Source organism: Garra rufa, chromosome 2, assembly GCF_049309525.1.
Source record: "Garra rufa chromosome 2, GarRuf1.0, whole genome shotgun sequence".
NCBI classification, from domain to species: domain Eukaryota; kingdom Metazoa; phylum Chordata; class Actinopteri; order Cypriniformes; family Cyprinidae; genus Garra; species Garra rufa.
Window position 1 is genome coordinate 1788349 of NC_133362.1, and position 15473 is coordinate 1803821.

At 29.0% G+C, this 15473-nt stretch overlaps 1 protein-coding gene across 1 annotated transcript in view; it reads left to right on the forward strand.

The window, feature by feature from the left end:
• The window catches only part of adgra1b (adhesion G protein-coupled receptor A1b), a 219889-nt gene that overhangs the window by 82928 nt on the left and 121488 nt on the right, over positions 1–15473 (forward strand). Inside the window, exons 9-12 of the mRNA XM_073834524.1 lie at positions 1428–1611; positions 4594–4743; positions 10129–10290; positions 11923–12129. Coding sequence (XP_073690625.1) covers positions 1428–1611; positions 4594–4743; positions 10129–10290; positions 11923–12129 — 703 coding nt within the window. The remainder of the gene's footprint in view (positions 1–1427; positions 1612–4593; positions 4744–10128; positions 10291–11922; positions 12130–15473) is intronic.

Sequence of the window (15473 nt, forward strand, 5' to 3'; positions counted from 1 at the left end):
ATGTTAACTTAACTTTATTAAGTGTAATTTAAGTATTGTCTACTAATATAGTTAAAGTATTCCTTACTCACTTTGATTTAAATTAGCTTAAGTCATTTAAGTTTTGTTAACTTAATTGAATCTGTAATCTGAGCAACATTGAGAGCAACTATGCTAATTAGAATTACTGACTCCCAGAATGCATTGGGGCATGAATAAATTATGTAATTGCTTTGTTTTACTGTTGTTTTTGTATTTGCCGATTTTATTTGCTTTTATTTGATTTGATTTTTATTTGTCTTGTGTCAGTAGCACAACAAAAAGAGCAAATAAAATGATTATTGTTACAATTTATAAAAATAAATTAAATGGAATTGTTACCATTCTTGCGTTTAGTGTGCTGAATGTTAAAATCTGTGTCTGACTCAAGTGTGGCTGATTGCAAGATATTGCCACAAATAGTACAGGTTTATAACAACCCCATTTAAAGCTTCACATGGTGTTTATTGTAAAACTGTAGATTATTGCTAATCAACATCAAACGTACACCAGCTAATGATTTAATTCTAAATTAGATCACCTTTTAAAAGCAATCTTATTTATTATTTATCTTTCTTTGAAACCAAACAACTTTGACTTCAATTTGCATCAATAGAAAGAAAATTATAAACATTTTAATGAAGTTCCAAGTCCCCAACTAAAGGGATCACTAACCACTATAACGGTGAGATCAAACCAAAATATTTTAGGAAAATTAACATCAAGTCAGCTCTCTCTAATTTTTCAGTTGTATTGACAATTTAACATTCAAGACGACTTTGGGAAATGACTGAATGCAACTAGAAAAAGATGACTTCCAAAGTGGAGGAAATTAGTAAAAAGTCTATTAGGCTAAGAATTGCCCCGCCTCATTTTTCTTTTCTTCTTCTGTTGTTATGTTGCATATTAGCAACAAATTAGCGCACTGCTGCCTCTCACTGTTGTGTTAATGTCATTGGTTCCTTTGTGGTTACTTAAATATTTGAAGTAAGTGTCACTCAAAACAGTAAGTAAATTGTTTATTTTGCCTTGAAAGTAGCTGTAACTTAATAAAACCTAGTAAGCATAACAACTAAGTAAAAATAACTAATTATATCTAAGTAAGGTAAATTGTTGGATTTTACAGTGCTGTTGACACAAATAGATAAAGTGCTATAAAAGATACACTTAACAGTGTCTTTTGGGTGTTTTCTTTCCACTAGTCTGAGAAAAACACTTTATGAAAAACCAAAAAGCCCCAAATCTCAAACTTGACAGGTGCATTAAAAAATATTGGTTTTTTTTGCCTGCAGTGTCTCCCCTTAATATCCTAATGATTTTTGGCATACAAGAAAAATCAATCATTTTGACCCATTTTGCCACAAATATACCCGTGCTGCTTAAGACTGGTTTTGTGGTCATGTTCACAGGTGGCCGAAGACGTTGGCAGGTTTCATGGCCTTCCTGCCATGTGCGGTGTCCAGCTCCAGCTCCGCCCCTCAGGAGAAAAGGGCGTGGCGCAGATGTGACCGTATGGGCCGCTGGGCTGAGGACGACTATAACCAATGCTCATACGCCAGCCAGTTCACCCGCAGCCTGCATGAGCTCACGCAGGTCTGTAACCTTCATCATCATCATCATTATCATCAGCGAGTGTTTTACTGCAGTCTCAGAGTAAATGCTGCTGGAGAGCCGTTATCCTGCTGGAATCACTTCTGGAGCGACACACCTGATTATACTGAGCAGATGTTCAACTTGACCTTGATTTACTGAATCACTTGTGTGTTAAAGGCTGAAAACATCCACAGCGAGAGATTCTTTGACGCTTGATTGGCTCCTGATATCTTCACAATTATTATTTTATGTTGCTTTGGGCATGTTTATGTCAGTAGTAACTGGTGATCTAGTCACACTAGTTCAGTGCTGCATACAGATTTAGACAAAATCTACATGTTTTATTAGTTAGATTTTTTAGATATTGTGTCAAGCACAATAATAGCAGCTAAAACTAAATTTAACTGTTTGTCTTAGATTAAAGTAACTGTCTGACATTTGTGGAAAAGCACGGGTATATTTGCAGCAATAGCTAAAAATACACCGTATGGGTCAAAACTATTAATATTTAACTTACACCAAAAATCATTAGGATATTAAGTAAAGATCATGTTCCATAAAGATATTTGTGACCCTGGACCACAAAACCAGTCTTAAGTCGCTGGGGTATGTTTGTAGCAATAGCCAAAAATACATTGCATGGGCCAAAATTATCGATTTTTCTTTTATGCCAAAAATCATTAGGAAATTAAGTAAAGATCATGTTCCATGAAGATGTTTTACTGTAAATGTATCAAAATGTAATTTTTGATTAGTAATATGCATTGTTAAGAACCTAATTTGGACAACTTTAAAGGTGATTTTCTCAGGATTTTGATTTTTTTGCACCCTCAGATTCCAGATTTTCAAATAGATGTATCTCGGCCAAATATTGTCCTATCCTAACAAACCATATATCAATAGAAAGCTTATTTACTGAGCTTTCATATTATATATACATCTCAGTTTTGTAAAATTTAACCTTATGACTGGTTTTGTGGTCCAGGGTCACATTTAGTAAATTTTCTACTATAAATATATAAAAACTTAACTTTTGATTAGTAATATGCATTGAACTTAATTTGGACAACTTTAAAGGCTTTTTAATTTTTTTTATCAATATTTAGATTTTTTTGCACCCTCAGATTGCAGATTTTCAAATAGTTGTATCTCAGCCAAATATTGTCCTGTCCAAAAATCAATAGAAACCTTTTTTGTTTTTTTAATGACCCTTATGACTGGTTTTTGTGTTTTCTTGGGTCACATTTAAGCATGAACTCTCTTCGTTTTGATGTTTCCCAGAAAATAATCTATACATATCCTCAAAGCATCTTTGAAAAAGAAAAAAACATATTTGTTACTTGAAATAAAATAAACTTTAAATAAATATAAAAATAGAACATCTTAAACTTAATTGTGTCTATTTCAGCATTTTTGACATTTTGTTTTTGAAATGTCTTCAATTCAAATTGTGAAATATTTTAAAATGTAATTAATTTCTATGATTGATGACGAAACTGAAAATTAAAAACATTCTATTTAACTTAAACCTCTCATCTGTAATAAGTAAGATTTTTTTTTTATGTTTTTGAAAAAAGTCTCTTCTGCTCACCAAGGCTGGTTTATTTGCTCAAAAAACTGTAAAAATTATAAAATATTATATCAATTTAAATAGCTGTTTTCTGTTTGCGTTTATTTTAAGATATAATTAATTTCTGTGATTAAAGCTGAATTTACAGCATCATTACTCCAGTCCTTAGTGTCACATGATCCTTCAGAAATCATTTTAATATGCTGATTTGCTGCTCAAGAAACATTTCTGATTATTATCAATGTTAAAAACAGTTGTGCTGCGCAATATTTGTGTGGAAACTGTCATAAATTTTATTTTTCAGATGAATAGAACGTTCAAAAGGACAGCATTTATTTGAAATGGCAATCTTTTGTAAGATTATTAATGTCTTTATCGCCAATTTTGATCAATTTAATGCATATTTAATGCTGAATAAAAATATGAATTTATTTATCTTTATCTTAATGACCCCAAACTTTTGAAAAACAGTGTACATGTAGAGATGCATTATAATGCCACTAAATATTATCAAAATGAAGCAAGTTTATGTTAAAAACGTGAAAAAATATCTGCTAAAAATCTTGTTATAAGCAGGGTTATTATAGTTAACTAATCCTCAAAGCATCTTTGAAAAAAAAAATTTGTTATTTGAAATAAAATAAACTTTAAATAATATAAAAATAGAAAATCTTAAACTTATTTGTGTTTGTTTCACCATTTTTGACATTTGTTTTTAAAATGTCTTCTATTAATATTGTGAAATATTTTTAAATGTATTAATTTCTTTGACTGATGACGAAAACTGAACATTTAAAACATTCATATTTTTTAACTTAACCCTCTCATCTGTAATAATTAAGATTTTTTAATGTTTTGTAAAAAAGTCTCTTCTTCTCACCAAGGCTGTTTTTATTTGCTCAAAAAACTGTAAAATTAAATTGTAAAAATTATAAAATATTATGTGAATTGAAATAGCTGTTTTCTGTTTGAATATATTTTAAGATATAATTTATTTCTGTGATCAAATCTCAATTTTCAGCATCGTTACTGCAGTCTTCAGTGTCACATGATCCTTCGGAAATCATTTTAATGTACTGATTTGCTGCTCAAGAAACATTAAAACATTATTATCAATGTTAAAAACAGTTGTGCTGACCAATATTTGTGTGGAAACCGTTATATATTATATTTTTCAGGATTCACAGATGATTAGAAAGTTCAAAAAAACAAGATTCATTTGATATGGCAATCTTCTGTAACATTATTAATGTCTTTACCGCCAATTTTGATCAATTTAATGGATATTTAATGCTGAATAAAAATATGAATTTCTTTAAAAACAATCTTAATGACTCCAAAATTGTGCATGTAGAGACACATTGTAATGTCAGTAAATATGCTGAAATGATTCTAATCTGGTTCTCTCTCAGATGTCTGTGAACGTCTCCAGCGGTCTGACATTGGCGCAGCAGCTCTCGTCTCTCACCAGCAGGGCGGCGCTATTTGGAGACATGATGGATGTGATATTTGTCACTCATCTGGTAGAAAGACTCACGCGTCTGGTGGATCATGTCAGAGAGGTGAGAATCACATCCAATCACGCCTCAGACGCTTTAATCCTTCAGGATTCGGATGGAGTTGTATTTCTTCAACACAAATCCAATCGCACATTTCTAATGTAAAAAACATGGTTGCCTTGATCTTTAAAGAGACAGTATTTTTCATAGTTTTACACCTAATGAAATGTGCAGTAATACTTTTTGTTTTTCAGTGCAAACATCTAAACATTCATGAATCTTAAATCAAGACAGATCACATAAGTCTTGTCTTTTGAAAAAAAAAAAAAAAAAAAAACTGAAGTGAGTTCATGATTAAAACAAGAAAAAACTATCTGCCAATGGAGAAAAAAGTTTATTTTTCAATCCCAAATGGAATCGGATCTCATTTAAGCATAAACTCACTTATTAAGACACATTTCTGGGAAATCTGTCAAACGCTTATGCTTAAAACATGAAAAAATATCTGCCAAAAATATCTTGTTATAAGGCTTATTATAGTTAAACAAAAACCAAAAACCTAAAACCATAAAAAACACATATTTGTTACTTGAAATAAAATACATTTTAAATGCAATTAAATCAAATAAAACAAAAAGAAAAAGTGTTTTTTTATATTATTTATTTTTTATTAATTAACCAACAAAAAGCTTAAAATGAGAAATACAGTTCTGACAAAATGTCTTGTTATGAACAGGGTTATTAAACAAACCTAAAACCATAAAAAAAACATATTTGTTACTTGAAATAAAATACATTTGAAATGCAATTAAATAAAATGGAAGAAATACAAAAACAGTTTTTTTTATTATTCATTTAGTTTAATTAAAAAAAAAATATATATATATATATATTTTTTTTTTTATGTATATATAATAAATATATAATTAATATCTTATGAGCAGTGTTATTATAGTTAAACAAACCTAAAACCATAATAAACTCTAATAAAAGAAATTAAAATTTAATTTAAATTAAAATAAATAAATTTGAAATGCAATTAAATAAAATAGAACATATAAAAAAACTATTTTTATTATTAATTTAGCTTAACTTAATAAATATATATATATATATATATATATATATATATATATATATATATATATATATATATTCAAATAAATATAAAATACATTTGAAATGCAATTGAAATAATTTTGTAATAAAAAAATTACAACTAGTTTAACTCATTTTTATTTAGCTTCACTTGACATACTAAAATAACTAGAACTAAAAACTGAAATAAAAATGAAAAATAAAAATGTACAAAAATTATTAAAATTCTCACTGAAATTAAAATGAAAGCAAAACCATTTCAAAATATGAATACAATGTTTGATATGATTTCGATGATACTAAAATAACACTGGTTTTAATCATTCACTTGATCTAGATCATTTTAATTGACTTCATATTCATAATTTTAATCTAATTGACATTCATTGTATTTATTTATTTATTTATTGTCAGTAAATCCATCTCAATTTAAGAATTGTTTAAATATTTGGGCTGAAAAATTAGTCAAGATCACAGATTAAGAGCGTCACATTTAGCAGTGATCAGTGTGAAGTGATGTCCGCTCACATACAACGTGTATCTCACGCTCTGATGTGTGACTCAGTCTCTTCCTCGTTCTGCTAGTGTGTAATTTAGATGCCATTTGAGTCAGCGCACATTGTTATCAGCTATTTTCAGCTTTAAGTGTTATGTACACATGTTCAGTCAACACGTTTAGCATTTTAATAACACCGGCGGACGCTCACTCTCCAGCACAAGAGCTCCAGGAGGGTGTTTATATGTGAACGAGGAGAAAACACACTCGCTCTTTTGCTTTGGGGAAATTGGTATTAATTGCATAACTCTGGCTGCCATATGTGACCTTCAGGCCAGACACACTCAACACGCTTAGTATGCAAACATTTGCATTCATTTGGAAGAGGCTCTTATTCATGTTTTATTGGATGTGCATTCAAGGTTTACATTTTATGAGTACATTTTTTACTGGGAAATGAATCCTTTGGAAAGCAACAATGCAAATTAGTCAATTCCATCCACATTTGCATTTAACCTAAATATAGGCTGCTGGTAGATTAGATTGAAAATCTATTTCCTTGTCTCTGAAATACTAAAACTAAATATACTGAAGCTAAATATATTTGTAATTGCAAAAATATATTTAATTGAGCTTCACTATATTTATCTTAGAATTAAAATAGATTTTGTTGAGGGAAAATAAATAAATATATGCACAGTAAAAATATTTTTAAAGATTGTAAATACATATTTTTTATTTATTTATTTATTTTATTTTTTACAAAAATAATAATGTTTTAAAAACTTAATTTTTGAAACAGTGAGTTCCTTGCCATTTATTTGTAATTTTTTTTTTGTGATATTTACTACAATTTCTGAGACAGTGTCATGATCTGGGCTGTGGGGTTTTCCCTCAGCCACCTGAGGTCGCTGTTCCCCTTGCACTGCACTTCCCTGATTGTACACACCTGTCTTGTGATCGTTACACTTGTCTCAACTCACACCTGTTCACAATTATACGGACTTTAAAGCTGCTCATGTCTCACAGCTCATTCTGGCTGCATTGTCTTCTGTGTGGTTTGTTTCTGTGTTCCCTGGATCTTTGACCGTGTTTTCAGTTCTGTTTATTTTGTATTGTTTCAAGTTGTGTTGTGCCGTGTTGGCCTTTTGTTCTGTTTATTTGTGTTTATTTAATTAAAATCTTCTTCCCCGCATTTGGACCCAGATCTCCTCCTTCTCACCCGTGACAGACAGACCCAGTTTGGCTTGATTCCAGCTAATTCGTTGATGCGTTAAACAATAACCGTTTTGCATATCAACACAAAATCCATAACGTTTTGCCAGCATAGTCTGATGATGATCTGAGCCAAATTTGGTGAAAATCGGACGAACAGTCTAGGAGGAGTTCGAAAAAGTAGGTTTTTAACATAAATCAAAATGGTTCGACTGACTATGGCAAAATTTGTATTTGTATGTTGTAGCATGACCCAAGGAATATTTTGAGACCAGTTTAATTACAATAGGCTAATGCAATCAAAAGTTATTAGCATTTTTGGAAAATGTGTTATCAATGGTTAATAAATGGTTTGTTACTTTTGACCAATAGGTGGGGCTGTTACCAAATTGATGTGGTGTGGTCAGTGAGAGGTGACAATAGCACATGTCAAAGCTTTGCGGAGATACAGCCTCAGACACTGTTTGGCTTGATTCCAGCTAATTTGTTGATGCGTTAAACGATAACCGTTTAGCATATCGACAGGAAATCCATACATTTTTACCAGCATGGTCTAAAGATAATGTGCGCAAAATTTGGTGAAAATCGGTCGAACAGTCTAGGAGGAGTTCGAAAAAGTATGTTTTCAACATTAATCAAAATGGTGGACAGGAAGTTCGACCGACTATGACAAAAATTTTAATCTATGTTGTCGGCATGACCCAAGAAATATTTTGAGACCGGTTTAATTGCAATAGGCGAATGCAATCAAAAGTTATTAGCATTTTTGGAAAATGTGTTATTAATGGTTAATAAATGGTTTGTTACTTTTAACCAATAGATGGCGCATACAAAGGCACATACAAAGTTTGGTGTAAATATGCCAAAGTTTTGCAGAGATACGGCCTTAGACGCAGTTTGGCAAGATTCCAGCAAATTCGTTGACACATTAAATGATAACAATTTTGTCTATCGACATGAAATCCATAACTTTTTGCCAGCATGGTCTGAAGATGATCTGAGCCAAATTTGGTGAAAATCAGACCAACAGTCTAGGAGGAGTTAGAAAATTAATCAAAATGGCGGACAGGTGTCATGTTCTCGGCATGACTTAAGGAATGTGATTTCATCACAGTAGGCCAATTTAATCAAATGTTCTTAGCATTGTTCTTAACGTTCTTTATAACTTTTGGCCACAAGGTGGTGCTGCCCTCAGACTTTTTGAGGACTGTCAGGGCATGGTGCCAAAGACACATACCAAGTTTCATAATGATATGCCAATGTGTTTGTAAGATATTGCATTTTATGATCAAATTCAAAATGGCCGACACCCAGAATGGTTCGACTCGGCATACTCCTCCAAATCTGAAGAGACCAGTTTTGAAAAATAGCCATTTTTCACATCTCTTGACCACTTGGTAGCGCTGCTCTAAAACTGTGTAGGTAGCCTCGGGTCATGTGTTTTATAGCACACACCAAGTTTGGTCTCAATACACCAAACCGTTGCGGAGATAGCCTCCATTTTTGTGTGCTCTTCATAGAATTCGTTCATGCATTATTCGAGAATGGTTTGACTAATTAAGCTGAATTCCGTAACTTTTATCCAGCATGCTCTGAAGATGATCTGAGCCAATTTTGGTAAAAATCAGACAAATTATCTAGGAGGAGTAAACATGAGTGAAACTTTGGACAAGTGGTGGCGCTAGAGAGATTGAGTTAGAGACTACAAATTTGTTATGGTTAATGTTGAGACTATCCTCTATCTGTGTGCCAAATTTCATAACTTTCCCGTAAGTGGTTCTATGGGCTGCTATAGACATTTTTTTAAAATTCATTATTTGAACTTAATTTTAACTCATCTATGCAAAATTTGCAATTTAAAGGACATATTTTAACCAAGGTGCACAAAATATAATCATGAGATTTATAATTTGATTTCTCTTAATAGATAAAATCTGATTTTTAGAATGAATAAAACTTCAAGTGGAGTGTGTTTGAAGCATTTCTGCTCTTGTCTAAGATGTTTTTATTTGCGCTGAATCTCATGATCAAAGCCGTGTGGATATACAGTATGCTTGAATATGTTACAATTAACACAAAGCTGCTTCTGATTTATTGCTAAATAAAAACAAAACATGACTTTAACAGCTCACTGCAGTTCAACGATCTTAAAACTCTCAGATTTCATACTAGAGCCGCTCGTTGACTGTCTAGTGAGGACGTAAAGCAGTAGTTAGAGTAATGTTATGATTCAGAAGTCACTGAAGGGGCTGTAGGTCACCGAAGAGCTGTAGATATTGCCCATTTCCTCAATTAAATGAGGATGAGCCACTGAAGTAAATGAGATATAACCATCTTAATCATGCCGTTATATGAATCTCACTGCTCTTAGGTTTTGATGGCCTGTACTGGACATAAATTCAGATCAGTACAGTCCATTTATGGGGATGAGCTGAGCATGAGTATAGAAAGCAATAGCATACTCTTATGAACCAGCATATATGGCAATGTGCTGGAAAATATAATGCAATAATTTAAAATATTACATCATGTCCAAGCTTATTTTTTCAATATATTGCAAAATATGCATTGACGTTGATGTTCATACCTGAGCAGTAAATGTGAGTTGTACATGTGTGATCATGTGTGTTTGTGTGTAGTTGGGTGATCACGTGTTGGATGTGGCCAGTAACATGATGGCGGTGGAGGAACATGTTCTGTGGATGGCTCAGGACGAGGCTCGTGCGTGTACGCGGATCGTCCAGTGTGTGGAGCGGATCGCAGACCTGGCACTCAACGCAAACACCACCGTCATCTCAAAGGTGACGCCTCAACATCATTTTGTAACATATTTCATTAGGGAGGATAAAATAGGGAGTATTTTGTTTTCTAAAAAACTTTTAAAAGTATTTTTTTAAATAATAATTTTAAAAAATGTAGCTTTTTAATTAATTAATTTATTTTTATATTTAATTTACTTTAATTTAATTTAATAAAAAAAAAATGATGTATGTTATTTAAATTGAACTGTACTTGCATGACTGAAATATCTGGCCAGGGGCATTTCCAAATATTTTAATATTATTTATATACAATTATATAGTATTTTTATAGTATTTATTATTATTTTAAAATAGCTTTCAGTTTTCATTTTAATTTTAATTTTTCTAGTTAACTTTTATTTGTTTTAATTTAGTACATTTTATTTCCGTTAGTTGGCAAACAAAGTTTTCTAATTTTCATGTAATATTTTAAGTTTTTTCTTTTACATTTTTCTTTTCTTTTATTTTATTATTTTGATTGTTTTTTTTACTTTCAGTTTCAATTTTCATTTTAATTCAGTTTTGTGTTTTTTAATTCTTTTTAATTTAGTTTAGTAACTTTTATTTCAGTTAGTTAACCAAACAAACATTTCAAATTTGTATGTAATATTTTAAGGTTTACATCTTTCAATTTATTTTATTTTATTTCATTATTTAATTTTATTTAATTAATTAATTTATTATTATTATTATTATTATTATTATTATTATTATTATTATTATTATTATTTTATTTTATTTTTTTTAAGTTATTTAAATGGAGCTGTACTTGCATTACTAAAATACTTGGCCGGGGCATTTCCAAATATTTTAATATTATTTATATACTAATATATAGTATTTTTATAATATTCATTATTATTTTTTATTAGCTTTCAGTTGATCCATTATATAGTATTTTTATAGTATTCATTATTATTTTGAATTTGCTTTCAATTTTCATTTTAATTCAGTTTTGCGCTTTCATATTTTTATTTAAAAAAAATATGTTTCTATTTAGCTTTTATTTATTTTGATTTTGTAACATTGTCATGTAATATTTTAAGTTTTACACCTTTATTTTATTTTATTATTTCATATTTCATATTTTGAAGTATGTTATTTAAATGAAGCTGTACTTGCTAAATGACTAAAATTTTATTGTAACGCTTTTTTTCAGTGGTTTTAATTTTAATCAACTATAATGACCCTAGTAATTGGCATGTATTTCTCCTGAGGTTTTGCTGGTTAAACACTGATGTTAAGGCTTGTGCTGTTGATTTATTCCCCGATGTATCGAGAGCCGTGGGAAATTACTTGTGTTTATAAACTGCTATTCTATTACAGTAGATTCATGCACGCTGTCTGCATCTCAGGTGGCTTTTTTGCATCTAAACGTGCAAATATTGACGTAATGTCGGACTCAGCTGTTATTCTGATAATGTAGGTTACAGACTGTGAGCGTTAATGGAGTCTTTGTTTAGTCTTTTTCTATTTTCATAATCAGTCCTTGACTCACTCAGCAGAACCTTGTTGAATGAATGCTGTTTATTTTCCAGCGAGTAATTAGTGTGAGGAAAGTGGGTCGCGTAACGCCTCTTGTGTGTGTGTGTGTGTGTGTGTGTGTGTGTGTGTGTGTGTGTGTGTGGGCAGGTTTCGGCTAACATCGCTCTGGAGGCGCTGGTGCTCCGTCCGGCCGCTCTGATGGGGTTGTTGTGTACGGTGGTGCAGCGGCCGCCTCTGCTGCCCCCGGTGGCCGATGGTGGTCACAGCGGCGCCGGATCCGACCGCAACACCCTCCTCGACTTCAGATGCCACACGGTTAACGTCTCTGGGTCACCCATGGGTCAGCTCAGCCAGGTAAGGGTCATCACTAACCGTCCCGTGAGTCCAGAAACCATTCAACCACATATTCTGTGCTTTTTACTTGAATTAAAAGAGTCAATGATTTATAGATTTGAAATGTAGGTGTGTTACTGTCTTTCTTTGAAATTGTCTAATTATGATTCGAAATGCTTTAATGAGTGTAACATTTTGGACCCTGGAGCACGAGTATATTTGTAGCAATAGCCAAAAATACATTGTATGGGTCAAAATGATCAATTTTATCCTTTATGGCAAAAATCATTAGGATATTATGTAAAGATAATTTTTTTTTATTTTTATAAAATAAAATATTTGTATAATTTCATTTTTTTAAATATGTTTTTGTTTTATATTCTGTAATTTGTTTTATTTAGGCAATGCAGTTTTACAATTTTAGAATTAAATGTTTTAAATGTTTTGTATATATAAAAAAATAATAATATCATTGTTTTAAATAAAAAATAATTGTTAGAATTATAAATGTTTTCAGTTCTAAATATTAGTGTTAAATATTTTTAGAATTTTTAAAAATAATATAATTATATATATATATATATATATATATTTGTATTAGAAAATATTTAATATTTTATTTATATTAAGTATATTAATTTCTATTTTTTATTTTTTTAAGTACTATAATTTACATATATTTTTAATATTCTGTCATTTTTTTATTTTAAAAAGCTGTATTTTTTCAATTTTAGAATTGTAAAGGTTTTCAGTTCTAAATATTAGTTCTAAATATTTTTTTTAAATAATCTATTTTTTATAATTGTAAAATATTTTATATTTATTGTATATATTTTTGTTTGATAAAATGTTTAATATTTTAATATTTAATATTTAAATTATATATACTAAATTTAAATATTTGATAATTCAAAAATTATATTTTTATATTTTTAAAATACATTATAATGAATATATATTTTTATTATTCTATCATTTTTAATTTTTAAAAGTTAATTTTTTAAAATTTTACAATTAGAAATGTTTTCAGTTTTAAATATTAATTTTTAATATTTAATAATTAAAAAAATGATATATTTGTTATAATTGTAAAATATTTTATCATTTTTTATATATATTTTTGTATTATAAAATGTTTAATATTTTATTTAAATATTGTATGTTTAAAATTGTATAATTATATATGTTTTAAATTATATATATTAAATGTAAATATTTGATCATTCTTTTACAAATATTTCATAAATAATTTTATTAAATAAAATAGACATTTATCATGTTTAAACATTTAATTATTTTTAAACATTTTAAATATTTTATTGTTTTGTCATTTTACAGTTTTAGAATTATAAATATTAATTTGAAATATTTTAGCATTTTATATATTATCCACGGGATTATATGAGCAGTTATTATATCTTATATCTTGTGTCTCTTACTCTCACAGTTTTTCTCACATTTTTTCTTTTTGTTGTACTAGCCAGTATTCTTTAGTTTAAGTCACTTCTATTAATCATGATTTTCTGCTTATACTGTCTGTCTGCCAGAAGCAGGTGGTATTTATAACAGAGGGGGCGGAGCATTCTTATTCTAGAGAGTACATGTACGTGAGAGCGAGATCATGAGTCTTGATCAGTATTTGTACATTTATATTTTGTTATAATTGCATATTATTGTGTGGCGCTATTTTGGACACATTAGTATGATACATTATTCTGAAATGGTATTTTCTGACAGTGATAGTGACGTCAGATGTGTAGAACCAGACATGATTTCTGTGTTTTTCATAGCTTTCTTTTGACGTATCGCCACAAAAGATGAAACAGGGGTGTGGGTTTGATGGGTTGAAGCTCCTGAAGGTGTTAATAATATCTGCGGCTCTGTCTGGACGTCCAGCTGTGAGTTCAGGAGCTCTGATGAAGAGATCAGACTTCAGTCCACAACCACACTGTGACTCACTCACTCAAACACTGCTGCATTAAAATAAAATAAAATAAAATAAAAATAAACATTTCTCATTTTAGGCATTTGTTGCAGGGTTATTATTGTTAATCAATAATTGAAATAAGATCAAATAAAATAAATCTTAAGAATCTTAAAATTTTATTTCAGATAGTTGCCAAAGCAAGTATATAATCCATTTTGTTTTTCATTTAATTTCCATTAAAAGATAACTACACAAATAAAATAAAATAAAATAAAACAGAATATTTCCTCATTTTAGCATTTGTTGCAGGGTTATTATTTTTAATTATTAACTGAATTAAGAAAAAATATATATTAAAAATCCTAAAATTTATTTCAGATAGTTGCCAAAGCAAATATATGATCCAATTTTATTTTTCATTAAATTATTTTAAAAATAACTACAATATAACAAATAAAAACTATACAACAAATAAAATAAAATAGATAAAAAAAAAACTGAATATTTCCTCATTATAGACATTTGTTGCAGGTTTATTAATTGTAAACTAAAACTAAAAGTATGAAAAAAATCATTACTTGAAGTAATCATTAACTTAAATAAGATAAAATATATATTAAAAATCCTAAAATTGATTTCCGATAGTTGCCAAAGCAAGTATGTAATCCATTTTGTTTTTCATTTTATTTCCAGTAAAGATAACTACAATATAAAGATTAATTTTTTTTATTTTATTTTGATTAAGATTATTGCAGGGTTATTATTGTTCAACTAAAACTAAAAGGATGGAAAAAAAAAAACATTAAAGTAACATTGAAGTAATCATTAACTGAAAAAAGATCAAATATATATATAAAAAAAAAATCTTAAAAATTAGTTCAGATTGTTGCTAAAGCAAGTATGTAATCCATTTTGGTTTTCATTTAATTTTCATTAAAAGATAACTACAATATAATAAAGAAAAATCATTTACATTTAAAAACAATAAAATAACCATATACTTTTAATTAAATTTTAAAAAACAGAACATTTCCTCATTATAGGCATTTGTGGCACATTATATATACACATTTTTTTTAATTAAAAATCTAAAAAAAAAATTCAAATAGTTGCCAAAGCAAGTATGTAATACATTTTGTTTTTCATTTTATTTCCAATAAAAATAACTACAATATAAAGAATAAAATAAAATAAAATAAAATAAAATAAAATAAATTAAATTAAATTAAATTAAATTAAATTAATTAAATTAAGTTTAATTTATTAAAACAGGATATTTCCTTATTCTAGATGTTTGTTGCAGGGTTATTATTGTTCAATTAAAACTAAAAGGATGAAAAAAAAACATTAAAGTAACATTGAAGTAATAATTAACTGAAAAAAAGATAAAAAAATATATTAAAAAAATCTTAAAACAGATAGTTGCTAAAGCAAGTAT